This window comes from Epinephelus fuscoguttatus, linkage group LG6, assembly GCF_011397635.1.
Source record: "Epinephelus fuscoguttatus linkage group LG6, E.fuscoguttatus.final_Chr_v1".
Taxonomy (NCBI): Eukaryota; Metazoa; Chordata; class Actinopteri; order Perciformes; family Serranidae; genus Epinephelus; species Epinephelus fuscoguttatus.
Window position 1 is genome coordinate 19,765,665 of NC_064757.1, and position 19,735 is coordinate 19,785,399.

The 19,735-nt window shown below is 41.2% G+C and overlaps 2 protein-coding genes across 2 annotated transcripts; both read left to right on the plus strand.

Moving 5' to 3' along the window:
- The first annotated feature begins 114 nt into the window (after window positions 1-114).
- On the plus strand, window positions 115-12,267 carry LOC125889838 (arrestin domain-containing protein 3-like). Its single transcript, XM_049578037.1, has 6 exons — window positions 115-631; window positions 1,126-1,183; window positions 1,269-1,416; window positions 8,607-8,703; window positions 8,822-9,078; window positions 11,517-12,267. The coding sequence occupies exons 1-6, from the start codon at window positions 376-378 to the stop codon at window positions 11,913-11,915; spliced, it is 1,215 nt and encodes a 404-aa protein (XP_049433994.1). The 5' UTR covers window positions 115-375; the 3' UTR covers window positions 11,916-12,267.
- A 1,454-nt stretch (window positions 12,268-13,721) lies between these two features.
- On the plus strand, window positions 13,722-19,626 carry LOC125889837 (arrestin domain-containing protein 3-like). Its single transcript, XM_049578036.1, has 6 exons — window positions 13,722-14,023; window positions 14,911-14,968; window positions 15,061-15,202; window positions 15,762-15,858; window positions 16,096-16,349; window positions 16,549-19,626. The coding sequence occupies exons 1-6, from the start codon at window positions 13,774-13,776 to the stop codon at window positions 16,990-16,992; spliced, it is 1,245 nt and encodes a 414-aa protein (XP_049433993.1). The 5' UTR covers window positions 13,722-13,773; the 3' UTR covers window positions 16,993-19,626.
- The last annotated feature ends 109 nt before the right edge of the window (window positions 19,627-19,735 follow it).

Here is a 19,735-nt window from a genome sequence, read left to right on the forward strand (position 1 = left end):
AACACACTGTAAAGAGGAGGGGCTTATGGGCGTACACTTGGTAAGTTGCCTTTAACTTAAATTTATTTTGTAAATCTGAATTGCTTGTTAAGTATTGCGCGGTTGCGACATCCAGATTGCGCAAAAGTGCGTTGTAAAGTGTTATAACTGTCTAACCCGAGGCAATATTGGGGGTTTTCGTGTGACGTTAATATCCGGGCGGAGCCGCACCCAGTTCTCACATCGAGATAACAGGACTCTCAGCGTTGTCACAAACACACACACACACACACACACACACACACACACACACACACACACACACACACAGTAGTTCGTGGATCCTACGCACCGTGTAGCCACAAGTAACAGTAACAGAGCGCCGAGAGACTTAAAATGCCGCGGATAAAGGACTTTAGAGTAACTTATGAAGCTATCAACGAAGAGGGAACTTTTTCTGAGGGAGACACAATCACGGGCTCAGTGACTTTCACTCTGACCAAAGACACCAAAGTGAAGGGGCTGGTGGTGAAAGCCAAAGGGGACGCGAACGTGCACTGGACGGAAGGATCTGGAGAGGACCAGGAGACATACAGTGCGCACAGGAGATACTTCAAAGACAAAGAGTGTCTGATCCCAGAAAATGCGAAGGGTAAAGATGTGCTGGCCTTTGATTTGCTCACTAATAGTAACATTTGGATGTCATTTTGTTCTTTTACAGTCATGGGCGTTAGTTTGATAAGATGAGTATGTTGTTTTTATAGCATATCTTGTAAATTATGTGGAGATTATATTGTGTCAGTATTGCTTCTAGTGTTGGTACAAGAGGATCTTTGCACTGTCTGCTTGTCACGTGACCATTTTTATTGCAAAGTATAGCCCATTCTTTATTTAGATGCGTTGTTATAAAGAAATATATTCAGATCTGTTCATACCTTTATTCCCTTGTTGACAGCAACAAGTAAACACACCTACAATTCATCTTGAATGACTCTTCTTGCTTGTTGGAGGTGTGGTGTGTTATTTATATAACATCTCCACACAGATTCTGCACCCTAATGTTGTTACCAGTGAACTAAACTGATTACACATGTACTATTTGTAAGGTCACTACAGGCAGTGCTACTCACTCTCACTTCTTTGTAGGCACTGCACTTCCCAAAGGAGCTCATCACTTTAAGTTCAAGTGTAAAATCCCACAGGGGTAAGTAGGAATTCCTAGTTTGGAATTAGCAGCCTACTGTGTTATTGTTTGCCTTTACAAATAACTGCATTGTCCTGGTTTACAGCGACATGCCGTCATCCTTCAAGGGGAAGTATGGAAAGATCGTCTACATGCTTGAAGCAAAGATGTCCAGGAGTTGGCGGTGGCCCTCTAAAGCACGAGAAGAGCTCAACTTTGTCTCAAAGTCCCTTTCACACCATGGCCATGTAATGGTGAGTGGGACACTACAATGAAACATGTTAAATGTATGTGTATATATATACATACATACATATATATATATATATATACAGTACAGGCCAAAAGTTTGGACACACCTTCTCATTCAATGCCTTTTCTTTATTTTCATGACTATTTACATTGTAGATTCTCACTGAAGGCATCAAAACTATGAATGAACACATGTGGAGTTATGTACTTAACAAAAAAAGGTCAAATAACTGAAAACATGTTTTATATTCTAGTTTCTTCAAAATAGCCACCATTTGCTCTGATTACTGCTTTGCACACTCTTGGCATTCTCTCCATGAGCTTCAAGAGGTAGTCACCTGAAATGGTTTTCCAACAGTCTTGAAGGAGTTCCCAGAGGTGTTTAGCACTTGTTGGCCCCTTTGCCTTCACTCTGCGGTCCAGCTCACCCCAACCCATCTCGATTGGGTTCAGGTCCGGTGACTGTGGAGGCCAGGTCATCTGCCGCAGCACTCCATCACTCTCCTTCTTGGTCAAATAGCCCTTACACAGCCTGGAGGTGTGTTTGGGGTCATTGTCCTGTTGAAAAATAAATGATCGTCCAACTAAGCGCAAACCGGATGGGATGGCATGTCGCTGCAGGATGCTGTGGTAGCCATGCTGGTTCAGTGTGCCTTCAATTTTGAATAAATCCCCAACAGTGTCACCAGCAAAACACCCCCACACCATCACACCTCCTCCTACATGCTTCACAGTGGGAACCAGGCATGTGGAATCCATCCGTTCACCTTTTCTGCGTCTCACAAAGACACGGCGGTTGGAACCAAAGATCTCAAATTTGGACTCATCAGACCAAAGCACAGATTTCCACTGGTCTAATGTCCATTCCTTGTGTTTCTTGGCCCAAACAAATCTCTTCTGCTTGTTGCCTCTCCTTAGCAGTGGTTTCCTAGCAGCTATTTGACCATGAAGGCCTGATTCGCAGTCTCCTCTTAACAGTTGTTCTAGAGATGGGTCTGCTGCTAGAACTCTGTGTGGCATTCATCTGGTCTCTGATCTGAGCTGCTGTTAACTTGCGATTTCTGAGGCTGGTGACTCGGATGAACTTATCCTCAGAAGCAGAGGTGACTCTTGGTCTTCCTTTCCTGGGTCGGGCCTCATGTGTGCCAGTTTCGTTGTAGCGCTTGATGGTTTTTGCGACTCCACTTGGGGACACATTTAAAGTTTTTGCAATTTTCCGGACTGACTGACCTTCATTTCTTAAAGTAATGATGGCCACTCGTTTTTCTTTAGTTAGCTGATTGGTTCTTGCCATAATATGAATTTTAACAGTTGTCCAATAGGGCTGTCGGCTGTGTATTAACCTGACTTCTGCACAACACAACTGATGGTCCCAACCCCATTGATAAAGCAAGAAATTCCACTAATTAACCCTGATAAGGCACACCTGTGAAGTGGAAACCATTTCAGGTGACTACCTCTTGAAGCTCATGGAGAGAATGCCAAGAGTGTGCAAAGCAGTAATCAGAGCAAAGGGTGGCTGTTTTGAAGAAACTAGAATATAAAACATGTTTTCAGTTATTTCACCTTTTTTTGTTAAGTACATAACTCCACATGTGTTCATTCATAGTTTTGATGCCTTCAGTGAGAATCTACAATGTAAATAGTCATGAAAATAAAGAAAAGGCATTGAATGAGAAGGTGTGTCCAAACTTTTGGCCTGTACTGTATATATATATATATATATATATATATGTTTACACACCTATCAGCCAAAACAACATTGATCATTTTGTTACAATGCAGTGTTCTGCTGGGAGAACACCGCTGTGGGCTAAGTAACATCCCCTCACGGCAACAGTACTCCCTGATGGCAGTGGCCCCCCAGCAGGAAAATGCATCATGCCACACTGCAGAAACTGCTCAGGAATGGCCCGAGGAACATGACAAAAAGCTCACGGTGTTGACATGGCCTCCAAATCTCCCACACCCCAATCTGACTGAGCATCTTGGGATGTGCTGGTACCCCACCTCACAACTGACAATTCTCAAATGATCCAAGGCCAACACTTCTGGGGCCAGACACCACAGGACACCCTCCAGAGGTCCTGTGTCCATTCCTTGACATGTCAAGAATACTCACTCAGATTTGGATCTGGGGAATCTGGAGGCCAGGTCAATGCCTTTAGCTTTTTGTTTGCCATTACTGAGCAGTTTCTGCAGTGTGGCAGGGGGCATTTTCCTGCTGGGGGGGCCACTGCCATCAGGGAGTATCGTTGCAGTGAGAGGGTGTTACTTAGCCCACAGCAGTGTTTGTTTGCTTGTCAATACACGGTGTGAGTCGTGCATATGCGAAAAGGTCTGCCATCTTTGACACACCACATGGATAAACCACGTCATGACCTGAGTCCCTTTTATGAGACTATATTTTCTCTACAAGCATGGGCTGACCTCATGGAACCTTTCATGTGTTTTCAGTATCCTTATTGTACTGTATGACATTTTTCACAGCATGAGTTATTACAGAAAGTGTTTAGTTCATGTTCAAGATGTAATTCTTTGGCCCTGAAAGTTATAAAAGTAGTGTTAAAAAGATAAAGGTATACAAACCCTTAGTATCTGCTAGAGCATTCATTCTGGAAAAACAAAGAAACGTTACCACAAATATAAATGTGTCCATTGCAGGTCTTTGCAATTGCAAAATCACATTCCTCTTACTCCCAGTGTTAGTAAACAATATTCTAGCCTATTGGAAAGCTTACTCATTAGCACAGCCAACCAATTTAGCAGGCTAACTCACTAACAACTAATCTTATTGGCAAGTTTACTCGTTAGTATAGCGGATCTAGTTAGCGACCTAACTCGCTAATCCTGCAGTAGCTTATAACCATTTTGTTCAATGTTAATGAGAATTTTGATCAACTGCACTAACTCTAATGTGGAAAACTTAGGTTAGCTCTGAAGAGGCACAAAGGAATTTTGAAAGAAGTACAGCAGCAGCATACCAAATTATGTCAGAGGGCTGTAACTGGTTCATTGCAATGTTGGTCCAGGAATGCAATGTGTTATGTTGATCCAAGTGCATGTCCTGCCTAGCAAAATCACATAGTGCCAATCAACGGAGGCAGTACATGCTGCAACTCCTTCGGTCTAATAGTTTGGATGTATTAGTGTGTGTCAAAACATGTCTTTAAAAGTAACTGAGGGCCCTATCTTATGTCATGATGCTCAACCCTTTGAGCACAACAATTATTTACATGTATTCAAATGCGGGAACAGAAATTCAAATGACAGAAAAACTTTATACAATACAATCCACTGATTGAATTTGAAAAAAAGGAAGATGTAATGTCTTTATACATAAAGGGAAATTCACATTCTTATAAGCATTCTGTCTTTTCAACAATCTGCTACACACTTCCAGTATGTTGACAGATGTATGTTGTACTTGACATAAATATTGGCACATTTTGGTCAGGATCTAGTTCACTCCTTTGGGTTGCAAGATAAGAGAGGAAACATCTGTGTCACAGCACAATTCTATGCTAGATTTTTTTTCCCTTGCTTGGCCAAATATTTATTAATATTATTTACTTGCACAATATTTAAAACTTAGTCACAAATCCATAGATTAAACAGGTCATTATTTAATAGCCTTACCATATCTAATATATTGTTGGCCAGTGTACCTAAGATAGAGATACTGTTATATATCCCTGTGGGGAAATTGTTTTGCGTCATAATCACAAAGGCATTTTATCACATATTTCATTAAAAGCACAATCAAACATTCTGAGCATTTTGTTGTGGACATTAAAAGATAACAATTTCTTTAGAAAGATCTTTCTTCGTTGTGTCATAGTGCTTATGACATCAGTCAATGGGTCCCATGTAAACTTGTGGTTAGACACTATGTCAAGGTACTCGTAATCTGTAATTCAGATTCAGATTCAGAATACTTTATTAATCCCCGGGGGGAAATTGTTTTTTTGTTCCAATGCTCCGTGCAAAGTGGAAATAGAAATACAGCATGAATGGAAACGAGATAAAGATGAAGATATAAATAAAATACTAAAATAGACAATGAAATAAATAAAATAAAATATTAAAGTAGACATTAAAATAAAATAAAATAAAATATTAAAGTAGACAATAAAATAAAATAAATAATAAAATAGTAAAGTAGACAATCTGAAATATATACAATATACAATGAAATGGTTGTAGCGTTATAAATGAAATAAGAATGAGTAATTATATTGTGTTTTGTTTTATAAATAGCCAAATGAGTCCGATCATCAGAGGGAGGAGTTGTACAGTTTAATGGCCATGGGTAAGAATGACTTCCTGTGGCGCTCAGTGATGCATTTAGGAGCAATCAGTCTCTGGCTGAAGGTGCTCCTCTGTTTGACCAGAGCGTTGTGGAGAGGGTGAGAACCATGCTGAAGTATCGCCCGCACCTTCGACAGCATCCTCCTGTCTGACACTGCTGTCAAAGGGTCCAGCTCCACCCCCACAATGTCACTGGCCTTTCTAAGTAAGCAGGAGCAACAGCTTATATTTGCTCTCCGTTGATAAGATCGGGAACAGAGGATTGCAGCATTCCCAAATCTATTGACATTTCCTTTGTTCTAGAGGTGCTCAGGAGTAGATTTGACTTCCTACATTAGTTTAGGACGGAAGTTGTCGAAACTGGCCCATGCTCCTCCTCCCTATTGTGTAGACGGCTATCATCCACTTACTTAATAAAATGTTTTCATGTTGAGTGTGCAGTAATTCAAGAAAGTCAGTATTGCATCCTCCACCCCTCTAAAGGCTTGATATGCAAATAACAAGGGGTCAGTGAGTTGCTGGGTTTGTGATACAATGCACCTTTTTACGAGATGGTCAAAGCACTTCATTACCAATAATGTCATTGCTATTGGATGAAAGTCACTGGACTCTATGGGTCTGCAAATTTTTTTGCACGAGCACAATTGTAGATTTTTTTCATAGGGAAGGGACTTTGTGGAGATTAAAGGAGGGCATGAAATATCAGTAAATACCGATGCTAGCTGCTTAGCACAATGCTTTAAAACACAACCAGAATTATTATCAGGGCCTGGGCTTTTCCGTGGGTTACGTCCTCCGAGGAGTTCCAAGACTTCTGCCTCCTTGATAGTTAAGTTTGATGTGGCAGTCTCAGCACTGCCGCCACTCCCAACGTGACAGAAGAAGGTGCGGAGCTGATTTGCCATCTTCAGTCCCTCATCATTGTGCAGGACAAGGGTATGGTTTCCCCGGTCCTTGTGTGGATTTTGTCATTGTTTTAATTACCTGCCATGCCTATCTGGGATTGCCAGAGGCCAGAGATGCCTCTAGCAGACACTTCTAAACCCTGGTTGTTAATATCAGGGCTACTAAAGACCTCCCATAATGTGCAGTCAAAACATCCCTGCAGAAATAATTAGCTGTAGAAGATCATCAATAAATTGCTTTGCCATGCCGACACGCCAGAATGACTCTCATACACTCACTCTCCATTTGTAAATGGAACAACCACTGGTCAACCAAGGTGTGTTTCACTTCAAACTGGTTGACAAACTGATGTTAGACTTTCTGATTTATGTTGGGGTTAACCAATTTAATGTTAATTTTACCAAGCTCTCCATACATAGCATTGAGTCTTAAGGAAAATATTAAGTGCTTTACCTGCTAGTGTAAAGTTAGCTTGTTAACAGCTAGGTGAGGTTAGCTAGACGGTCAATTCCATCCAATATTTTAATGATATGGGACACGTTATACCATTCTAATGTCAGTATGACTGGATAGTGAAAATTAAAAGTAGTAGAGTATGTTACATTTACAGCTAATGGAACTCATGGTGGGAAAACTCAAAGGTGTGCATCCTGTGCACAGAGTAAGCAGGGCTGAGATGGTCACAGAGCTCGCTGAAGGAAGCACTGCTATAACTACCTCATATAACCACCTCCATCTGGGTGAAACCACATGTTTCACAGAGACCCTTACATTCACCTCATGTTTGCAGAAGAACAGAAAGAAAGACTTTTTAAAAGTCCCTGTGTGTTCAGCTCCTTTGTACTTTTATGTGTAGAACTTTGTCAGCAGCTAGTCTTCAATACAAGCAAGTACACTACCAAAGAGAGAACAGTACAAGCAGAAACAGCCACAGTGAGATATTAGATAAAGAGCTGCAGACAACAGGCTCTTACTGCACCTCTGCAAACAGCTCATTTCAAGCAGGTAAACTTCCTCTTTTACCTGCAGTGCTGCGTGATGGAAAAACACTGCAAAACATGGCAATACTCACCTTTTTAACAATGTGGGGAACCACTGTCTGACTTTTTTTTTAGAACTTTACAGTTAAATTGGGCATTTTACAGCATTTTGAAACAAAAATCCCCAATAAGGGTTTCTCAGATTTTTGATAACTGAGAGCCACTTTAGAGAGTCAGCGTATGAATAGGGCTGCACTGTTTTTTCTTAAACTTTTTTTATGACATATTATACTATGACATTTATCATATACTTTACTATGGCTTTTTAAGACATTTTATGACATACCTGGCAAAAGTACAGCAGTCGACAGTGATATAGCTATCATAACACTCATAGTACATTCTAGTTTTCCACTTTTTAATACATTCAAAACTACTGAAATAGAGACACAGCACATTGATTGTACTTACCCACAGTGGTTGAGCAGCGACTTCTGCTGGGGTATGGCAATGTCACTTGCACAAGCCACAAGCAGAGCTGCAGTACACTGCAATGCTAGAACTAATGCTAATGATTATTTCAGACTGTGCATGGTTGTCTTTCATAGCATATGTAATTTGTCAGTATTTTGAGGGGGACATTTTGAGTGGAACAGCCCGCTGCCTTTAAGATTCATCATCTCAAGCCTAGCATGTTACCAGTAGACGCACCTTCAAGGGAGTAGCCCTGTTGTAGTGGAGACACAAATCCCAGTTGTTGGGCTGATGTGTGGAGTCAAACTGTGTCAAGCCAAGCCAGCACATATGTATGGAAAAACTTTGTCAGGGAGGATTCATCACTAGATGTTAAAGAGAATGTTTTTTATGGTGTTAATCTGGACAAGGTTAATCCAAAGGTTAACAGGAAGATGACAGTATTTTCTCCTGAACTTTGAATTTCAGCTGCATGAGTAGCTGCACTGATATGGAATATTTGTTTGTATGATTTGTTCTAGTGTCCCCAGTCTGGTTCAGTGGATAAAAAGACGGGGGTTTTCACCAAAGGACAGATCCGCATGTCTGCTGATATTAACAGAAAGGTTTGCTCTCCAGGTAAAGTCACTCCAGCGTACATACATTATGTGTATTGTATAATATTTGTTACTGTGTGATGGCATTATTTCATTAAAAAAACTGTGCATATTTACATTTTATAATTTGTTTTTGATAGGTGACACTCTATCTGTTGTTGCTAAAATCTGCAACTCCTCTTCCAAAAAAATGAAGCCCAAATTCAGTTTACATCAGAACATAGTGTACCGTGCCGACGGCTCCACTAACACCAATGACAAAAGTCTGTGCAAAATGGTTGGAGAGACTATCAAAGAGAGCTCAGAGGAAACTGTGTCCTGCCAAATAAAGATTCCTGATGATGTCATCCACACTCTCACAAACTGTGAAATCATCTCCGTTGAACATTACTTCAAGGTATGTAACAATGTAATGTTATTACGTCAACTCAGAAATGAAGTAACTGTTTTTGTTCACAAATAGTGGTGGTTAAATAACTGTAACACAGACGATTCTTGGCTTTCATCACAACCTTCAACAAATCATGAGATATATGAAACAACATAACAGCACAGCAGCTTATGAAAACTACTTTATAATGCAAAGTTCAGACCAAAGACTGGCCAGCTGAAAGAGGCAACTACTACCACAACATTCTGAAATCCTGCCAGTTCACACCAATGCAACTAGATGATGCAACTAGATCTCTATGCAACAACTCTCTGTACTTCTGCTCTGATCTCCAGCTTTTCAGGATCATTTTTTGGCTGAATATAATTTGTAGTTTATTAAAATATGACTGAGAATAGTGATATTGAGATACTAGACTAGACTCCCACACACACTAGATATGTGTGTGTGGGAGGGCATAAGCACATAAAGCAAGCAGCAGTGACTCACCGTGAGGACAGACACAGAGGGCTCGGCGGGGACGGAGCACCTGCCGCAGCAAGCCCAACACAGACTTCACTACTACTATTCTCATTGATTTCCCATTCTTTTTTTTTTTTTCTTTTTTTTTTTTTTTTGCAATTTTCGTAAAAAAGGCCTGGCGAATCTGAGAGATGTCATAGCACACCATTCCCAATCATTCCACATTTTGATGTATTTTTTTGCAAATGTGTTGGCTACACTGTGGGAAGAGAAGCATGCCAAAAAATGTAGCAGAAGATTAAGAATAATAACAATAATAGTATTCCTTCTGTTGCACAGCAGGCACCCCAATTAATCATGTTTATCTGTCAGACAGTACAATCAACTTAGTTATAGTTCAGAATCAGAATCAGAAATACTTTATTGATCCCAGAGGGGAAATTATTTGTTTTACAGGTGAAAATATAAGAAATTTAACAAGAGTATTTACAAATATATAGTTCAGATAAACAGGATTATTAACAAAAAATAAAAGTAAGAATATATATATAGAGAGAGAGAGAGAGAGAGAGAGAGAGAGAGCTGGACGGATGGTGTTGAAAATAGAGATGGCTCTGGCCCTTCCTGTATATATATTGTGTAAATAATCTTGTTTAGGTTACTTACACAATATATATAGTATAAATAGATAATACACAGAATATATACAGTCAAGGTGAAATGGGGTTATTGTACAAGTTAAATTAAATTACTGCACATGTTGACAGTGGGTGAAATAGTCTCAGGGCCACTCAGAGGGGGGAGTTGTACAGTTTGATGGCCATAGGCAGGAATGATTTCCTGTGGCGCTAAGTGGTACATTTAGGTGGTATGAGTCTCCCACTGAAAGTACTCCTGTGCCTGACCAGCACATGGTGGAGTGGGTGTGAGACATTGTCCAAGATAGTTCGTAGCTTAGACAGCATCCTCCTCTCTGACACCACCATCAGAGAGTCACACTCCGTTCCCACAACGTCACTGGCCTTGCGGACCAGTTTGTTGAGTCTGTTAGTGTCCGCCACCCTCAACCTGCTGCCCCAGCACACAACAGCGTAGAGGATAGCACTGGCCACCACAAACTCATAGAAAATCCTGAGCATAGTCTGGCAGATGTTGAAGGACCTCAGTCGCCTCAGAAAATAGAGATGGCTCTGGCCCTTCCTGTAGAGACAGTCAGTGTTCTCAGCCCAGTCCAGTTTATTGTCAGTGTGTACCCCAAGGTACGTATAGTCCTCCACAATGTCCACACTGACCCCCTGGATAGAAACAGGGGTCACCGATGTCTTGGTCCTCCTCAGATCCACAGCTGTAGATGGTTCTGCTCACACCATGTGACAAAATGATTCAAAACAGCCCTGTACTCATCTTCATCACCCTTGGTGATACATCCAACTATAGCAGAGTCATCAGAAAACTTCTGAAGATGGCAGGTCTCAGTGCAATAGCTGAAGTCCGTGGTGTAGAGGGTGAAGAGGAAGGGAGAGAGGACAGTCCCCTGCGGGGCCCCAGTATTGCTGAGCACTCTGTCTGACACACAGCGTTGCAAGCGCGCATACTGTGGTCTGCCAGTCTGCAAGTAGTCTACAATCCAGGACACCAGGGGGCATCCACCTGCATTGCTGTCAGCTTGTCACCCAGTAGAGCTGGACGGATGGTGTTGAACGCACCAGAGAAGTCAAAAAACATGACCCTCACAGTGCTCGCCGGCTTGTCCAGGTGGGCGTAGACGCAGTTGAGCAGGTAGATGATGGTGTCCTCAACTCCAAGTTGGGGCTGATAGGCGAACTGGAGGGGGTCCAAAAGTGGCTTGACCATGGGCCGGAGCTGCTCCAAGACGAGTCTCTCCAGGGTCTTCATGATGTGGGAGGTCAATGCCACGGGTCTAGCATGAATGAGAGTTTGATTCAGATCATTTTACTTCCTCATATGTTTTTGTTTCCCAGGTGTATTTGGACATCAGTTTTGCCTTTGATCCAGAGGTGGTGTTTCCGCTCATCATCGTTCCTTCTCGCTTTACCACCCTTTATCCTGATGAGGCTATGGGGCCTTACCCAGTTGGAGCTGCTGGGGGCCCAAGTTACAGCGACTTCCCTCCCCCTGCCTTCCCTGTGGGACCTTATCCTGCACCCGCAGGTCCAGGTGCTTATGGATACCCAGCAGCAGATCCTACTCAATATGCAATCACAACAAACAACAATAATCCGTGGCCACAGCAGGCCATTCAGTGTGGTTTTTCAACTGCATCTTCATCTGCAATCCAGCATCCTGGCCCTACTGCTCCACCTCCGTCTAAACAGGGAGAAGAACCTCCATCTTACGTGTCCCTTTTCTCATCTTCTTAGGACAGTTTTGGTATGGTTAGGTAGGTTGGTAAATAGCTGAGCTTCAAGCAATCTTTACAAAAAAAATCCTGATAGATTATGAAGGCTTCTGAGGTATTTATAATGCCGTAAAGTATTTGCTGTACACAAATGCAAAGCTGCATTCTCTATTTCCACTTTTTTTTTTTTAACATTTTGTACAGTTATGTCATATGTGTAAAAAAATTTTTAATATATGTACAGTGTGCGCTCTGTGCAGTACCAAAGTGACCTGTCTGTGCCCTCCTTCATTTCACTGTGGGGGTGGGGCAGTTCAGTTGTTCCAGATTTCCAGTAGTTCAGCAAATAAAGCCAAAACAGGCTTGATTACGTTTGTTCTTGGCTGTTGTGTGCATCCATGGACCTGTAAGTAAGTTATGTCACATAACCTATGAACGTGGTATATGTGTATTGATCGCTTTTTAGACAATCCTTGCATCCTTTTCAGTTCAGCTATAGCTGCTAATGCTAATTAGGCCCACTTAAAGGTTCTGTATGTAACTTTTTACATGTTTTAATCACTTGCTGTTGCAAAAGGGTGAAAGGATTGTAACTTAAAAACCAAGACCTTCCTCAACTTCCTTTGTTACATATAAAAGCCTGAAGACTGATTTGTATATGAAGGATTTAAGACAAATGTAACATTGGTGCTTGCTCCGGAGTGCCTTCACCTGCCACTCAAACACACCTGTCCAACAGAGAGAAGGCCAACTCCACGTCATTCTCCATCCCCATCCCCATTTTTGGTGCTCTGTTCATTTTCGTAGCTTACATTTGCATCCATGCTTGCAATATGGCATCTGGTCGCTACGTTTTACCGAGTCCAGCTCTCACGCCTTGCATTCTGTGGCTGTGCTTTAAGGCTGTTGCCTAGAAACGTCTCAACCACTGCACAATAAAAAATTCAAGAGAAAATGCTGTAATCAGAGATCAAGTCTCTGCAGGTGCAGACACTGCCACATACGTCTTGTGCATCATAAGTGATGACTGAGTGGACTTTTATATGAAGCAATATAATCTTTTTTATGAAGTTCGGTTTGACTATTTACTTCAGTTTTCTTTTTTGGCCACAAGGTGGCACAGCTCTCAAATAATGTTATCTACCTGCATTGTGTGATATTACTGTGATACCTGGACTGGTTGAATAAGGTTGAACTGCATCACGTGAGACAACAGGGGAGAGGTTTTCTGTGACCTTGTTTTACAGTAGTGCACTGGACTTGAATTAATTGATGCAGACAGAAGAAGAAGCAGGCTCCATTTGAAAGCATTTCTCTTGTGTAAGATGTGGTTAATTGGGTTTCCCATATATGACTGAAAGAAAGCATGCACACAAATTCAACAATATCACATCAGTACATGAATACATCCCTACTTCAAAAGGTCATAATACTGTCAGAATTAAATAGAGTGATTAGATGTAGACTTTAGCTTTACAATGGCAAAGTAAACACGATTTAAACCAGTCACTCAACGCATTCAGGAACAGAGGACAAAGTAAACCTGCTCAGTCAAAGTGCAAACAGTGAGCTCAGTACATCAGTGTCAGCTGCCCACTTCCTACACCTGTGCCTCTTTTTGGGAGATCATTGGGAGTCATGGCACACTGGGGAAGTTTTCCTTGTAGGCTTTAACCAGGCTATCGCTTTCTGCCAGAATGCCATCGAAGCTTTGTCCCGACTGTACAGTACACGTGACCTCCACTATCAACAGACTATAGTCTTCGGGCGGAGCCAAACAAGACATGAGACAAACCCAACGCCAGTGTTCCGGGTTATTCAGGTAATTCTTGACGCTGTGCAGCAACAGTTGGGAGTAACAACTTATCGATCCGTCCAAAATGTCTCCGATAAAGGACTTGCAAGTCGTGTATGACGCTCTCAACGAGAATGTAACATTTTCTGCAGGAGACGTTGTCACTGGCACAGTCAGCTTTAATCTGACAGAAGACGCAGAAGTGAAGGGGCTGATCGTGAAAGTCAAAGGAGACGCGCATGTGCGCTGGACAGAGGGCACAGGAGACAGGAGAAGGACCCACCATGCGTACAGGAGATACTTCAAAGTCAAGGAGTTCCTGACTGCAGAAACAGGTGGGGCAAACACATATGTGACTATGACCTGTAAACATGGGCATAATTTGTTATTTTAAAATGATGGGTGTTAGTTTGACAGGGTGGCTGTGTAACACATACACAGTGTCGTGTACTTTGTAAGTGATAGCCTATAGCTTTACTGTGCTGAATTACTATAAATATGGGTACCTGAGGGTGTGTCCACTGTCTGCTTGTCACGTGACTGCTTGTTTTGCAAAGTGTACTTTGTCCAAATCCATTGTTTATTTAGATATGTTGTATAAAATAGTTTAAAAACAGTCATAGTTTTATTCCCAGCTCTTACAACAATGAAAAATTAAGATTAAAGTAAACAGAGGGAAATTTGTCTTGGGCCCTACACCCATACTGCAGCCGTAGAAATACAACATACAACATAGTAGGCTATATAGACAAATCAACATTACACCCAAAGTAGCAATAGGAAACACAAAAAGATAAATAAATAACATTATGTGCTAAAATGATCTCTATAAAAATGCAAACAAGCAAATCTGCAAAAGTCTGCAATGAGGCACTGTAAAAATCTTACCAAAGGGCAACAGCTCGGACCCTGTATGCAAAACATGAGCGGAGTCATTGATGATCTTATTGGCTTGACTTAGAGTAGCCTGTTCAACTAAAATGTATCATGAATTAATGTTATCCACTTGTAAGTAGGCCTCTATCGCACATTATGGTCCATATTTTACACATCACCGAGCACATTCTGAACTGCACGTACACAATCGTTGTTTTGATAGACTTCCCAGAACCAAATGAGTCTCTTAATCTCTTTGATTACACAACACAAAGTGCAACAATCCACCTGACTCTGTCATTCGAGCCACCTCAGGAAATGTTGATCATTCTCACTTCTTTTGCAGGAACTGCACTTCCCAGAGGAATCCATTGCTTTAAGTTCAGGCTTCAAATCCCACAGGGGTAAATAGTAATTTCTAGCATCTAAGCATTCGTAATGTGGCTTTGTTTGCTTGTAGAAATAACTGCATGTGTGGACTGGTCTTGTTTTACAGCAACTTTCCGCCATCCTTCAAGGGGCTTCATGGACGAATTGCCTACGTGCTTCAAGCAAAGATGTCCAGGAGCTGGCGGTGGCCTGCCTCAGCACACAAAGAGCTCAAATTTGTTTCAAAGTATAGATCTCAGAAGGTCATGGTAGGTGGGATACGACAATGAAACACCTCAACACTTTCTCCTTAACTTGACACTATTTACACTTTCCAAACAAACATTGGCTAAAACTCAAAGTAAAGAATAGAGGAGTTGTTGGACATACAGCATGAAGAGTTGAGTGTGAAAACAGATGTATAGAGAATGTGTCTCAACAAAGTTTTATGAAGTCTGGCATGGAGAAAAGTCTACACAACAGCAGCTGCTTGAATATAAAAAGGAGACAGGCAACAGGACCAAATGTAACCTGAGGTATCATTCGATATGACGTGCAATAGGTTGAGCAAACAGAAAAAAAAAAAAACATAAACCGGTTTTTTGAATCAACAGGAAATGGATTGGGTTCACCTAAAAGGAGTTGCGCTTGGCATGAGGAAAGTGGTGTTTTGGTAGTGTGGCTTATAAGAGAATCAAAAGAGAGCATACAGTGTTTCTCAACCCTGTCGTGATCTCTGCAAGATGCCAGTATTTTCCCCTGAACTTTGAATTTCAGCCAAATGAGGCATTGTTATGAAATAACCCTGGCTTGTATGATTCATTCTAGTGTCCCCAGACTGCTTCAGTGTCTAAAGAGATCGGGCATTTCTCTAAGGGGAAGATTGAAATGTCTGCTACCATCAACATGAAGGTTTGCTCCCCAGGTAAAGTCACTCTGACTTGCAAGAAACACAACCACATCGTCGTGAGAAAAAAAGCAGTGTATTGTCAGCTTTGTTTCAACATGATTATCACATCTCAAAACAAGTTTATGCAAGTTTTCTATACATGTATATGCTCAATAACACAATTATTGAGCACTTACATAGAGTATGTGTATGTGGTGACATTATTCCAGAAAAAACAGTGCATATTCAGATGTTATGATTTGTTTTTGATAGGTGACACCATAGATGTTTTTGCCAAAATCCACAACTCCTCTTCCAAGAAAGTGAAGCCCAAAGTCAGTTTAATGCAGCTTGTGGTGTACCGTGCAACGGGCAGCAGAACAACCAGTGGCCAGTGTCTTTGGAAATACACTGGGGATTCTCTGGAAAACAAAGAGGGTACTATTTCCTGCCAAGTGAAGATTCCTAATGATGCCCTGTGCACTCTCGCTAATTGTGACATCATCTCGGTTACATATATCCTCAAGGTAGGTAACAATGTGGTAGTGATGGTACATCAACTCAAATAATGTATAAATAAAAAAAATAAATGTATAATAAAAGACAATAATCATGTTTATCAGACTTCCCGACCAACTTAATAGATATTGGCATAAAAGGCCATTTGCTTCAGTTCATCTTTGAGGGAGACATACTTGACATCCTGATGTGTTTCTGTGTTTCCAGGTGTATGTGGACGTCAGTTTTTCCTTTGACCCAGAGGTGGTGTTTCCACTTGACATCGTTCCCTCTAGCTGTGGTACCTTTCAGCCTAGTGTAGCTCCAGGGCCTTACCCTGCTGCTGCTGGGGGCCCAAGTTACAGCGACTTCCCTCCCCCTGCCTTCCCTGTTGGACCTTACCCTGGGCCTGCACCCATAGGTCCAGGTGCTTATGGATACCCACCAGCAGGTCCCACTCAACCTGCAAACATGACAAGCGGCTATAATAATCCGTGGCAACCACAGGCTGTTCCATACGGGTTTCCAGCTGCAGCTCCATCTGCAGTCCAGCATCCAGCCGCTACTGCTCCGCCTCTGTCTCAACAGGAAGAACAACCTCCACCTTACATGTCGCTTTACCCCCCCATTCAGCCCACTTTCAGTGGGACACGGCCAGATCACAAATACTGAACCTTTAAAAAGGATCCAGATAATCTTAACCTAAAAAATACAGACAGGTCATGCTTTATATGTACTCTGTTCCGTTACAGAGAAAAAAATCCTTGTCTTTGCCTTTTATTTTGATCACAGTTTAATCTGTTTTTTGTTTTTTTTTTTATAAAATCGCTTGTGACATCTCAAATGTGGCTTTGACTTGCAAAAGAACATGTAGCCCATTTTGTAGAAAATATCGAGATATGTATCTTGTGTTGCAATTCAGCCTGAAAATACCAAGACATGAATTTTTGTTCATATCACCGAGCCCTACTGTAGAACTACAATGACCTGTCAGCAGTGGTGAAAGTAGATTGCCATAGTTGCTGGTACTGCTACCTCAGCCTTCATCACTTCATACTCTTGTCCTGTTGTTTTTTAATGTCTGTATGGCGCACAAAGAAATAAGAATAGCAGATGATTTACTTAAATGTTGTAGGTGCCACAGAATAATTTGTGAATGTTGGCAAAACTTTTCACGTCAATTTGCTCTCCTTTAAATTTGAGGAAAAGTACAACTGAATTTATCAACAATAGTTGAACAGGTTACAGGTCTCTGTCTTTGGATTTTCAGAACATTGAGCACATAAATAAAGTTTTCTAAGAGAGAAATCATTAAATATTTGGGGAGAGTACACTTTATTAGCATAATTTTATTGAACATGTTTTCCAATGAAAATTCCCCAAAATTATGCAAAAGCATATTTTTCCCAAACATGTTGTAGTATAGCCAACAGGGACCCATTAATGTGTGAAGGGATTTTTAGGACTCTACACCTTATAAGAGGAACATTATTGAGTAGTTGTTTTTTCTTTCGGTGTCACACTTTGTAGACAGTCCCTGCACAATTGTCCCACAGCTGGTTGCACATAGAGAGCAATGTTATTTATCCAGCACGGACGAAAGCTCGTTTTGATGGAAATTGGATTGTAGCTTGTCGTCTAGTTTACTGTGGGTGGAAGGAGGTATTGTTTGTGTTTTAACAACATTTGTTTATGATGTATTGATCTGGGAAGTTTTAAATCTGTGAATATCTTTCCAACTATACTGAAATGGTGTGGTCAGGCAGCTGCATGTTTTCTCTTGCTTCCTTACTTTTAATACAAATGTTTATTCATTTATGGCAATGCACTTTAACTGAAGTAGTTTTCTTCTCTATGCAAGCTTTAAGTTGACCAAGAGGGAAGCCAACGCATTAAAAAGACCATCACAACTTGGTCTACTCCATCTTAGAGTGGTATGTTTTGTCTCCCCAGTGCAGTTCCCAAAGACCACAGGAGTAGTGATGAAAAGATTGGTTCTTTTAAGAAATGCAATTTGTGGCATTCACTTGCACTAGCAAACCGACTCAGGAAGCTCTAGCTGGCTAGCTGGGAGATGTGCTTGAGCTGCAATTATACTGCGTTCCACAAGCTCTCTCACCTCTTTTTGTCTAATAAGTACATGAATTAACAACTCCGTTAAGTGCCACAACCTTATAAACACCAGCAAAACAGCCGTCACGAATGTGCCTTTCGGTCTTTTGGTCTGAATCGGCTACCTGGCAATAACAATATTTTACCATCTCTGTTATATGGCGGTTGATCTCGCCCTCTGTTTTCCCAATTTATTGACATTTTCGGCCACTGTTCATCTTCTTTGAGTTAGTCACTAACTGCTGCCTAGCAGTGCTGTTTAAATCACGCACAGCTGGCATAACACATAATCGAAACATCACACCTGTTCTGCCCATGGTCCTGTCTTGCCAGCATTCCACAAGTGCCGTCCATTTTACACAGACACCGATTCGGCACTGGTACTACCCCATTTTTGACTTATGACTTAAGTCTGTCTACTGATTCTGTTAACATACCTTTTATACAGAACAGCTAGGTGCCGTGTGGCAGTGTAAAAGCTACGAAAGAGTCATTCAAAAAGAAGGATTAATATAAGAATCTAACAGCAGGAGAGTTTTTCCAAAGTTCTCCTGTACTTGAGCCAGTTTAGTCCAAAATGGGTGTGACTACCTTTGTTCTTGACCGTTTTGTGTGTCCCTTGACCCGTACATATGTTATTTTACATATTGTATTAATATTGTTTTATGTATATGCAAATTTTTTTTAGGTATTTCTTGCTTCCTTTTCATTTTGGCTGCTGCTGGTAGTGCTAATTAGGCCCACTGAAGAGCATTGAGTGTCTGCCGTGTCAGAGTCCATCTGTGTAGAGCCTGTGCTTTATCTAACTACATTCAGTGCGCCTCTGTGCTGTCATTTCTCATTTGTAAACTTGTTGTATTGTATAATTCACATTTATTTTGTAAGTCTAGTCAGTAAGGTTTGTACTTGTATTCATAGCCTGTAGTCATGGTATGAGTTGTGGGTTATATAGCTTTAAACAACTTGATTGATAATTGCTGCCTTTAGTGGGATAATTCAGTGTGGGCATCTGGCACCATTGTGGTACCACCTTGTGGCAGTGCTGTGTAGTAGTGACTTGTTAAATGGTTTGTGTTGTGTTTTTCTTACTCTGTTTTTATTCCTTCCTTTTTCAAAAAACATATACATAAACTAAAAAGTTATTCTTGTATACTATGTCAACCAACACTAAGTAATAAAGTGTTTTAACTGGAACTATTGTGGGACTATAATGAGATTTGATGCGTCACTCCAGTGGTGAATGGTGATTTTCCAGAACATGACTTTTTGAGAGGAGCCACAGTCAGCACACTACTACTTTTTT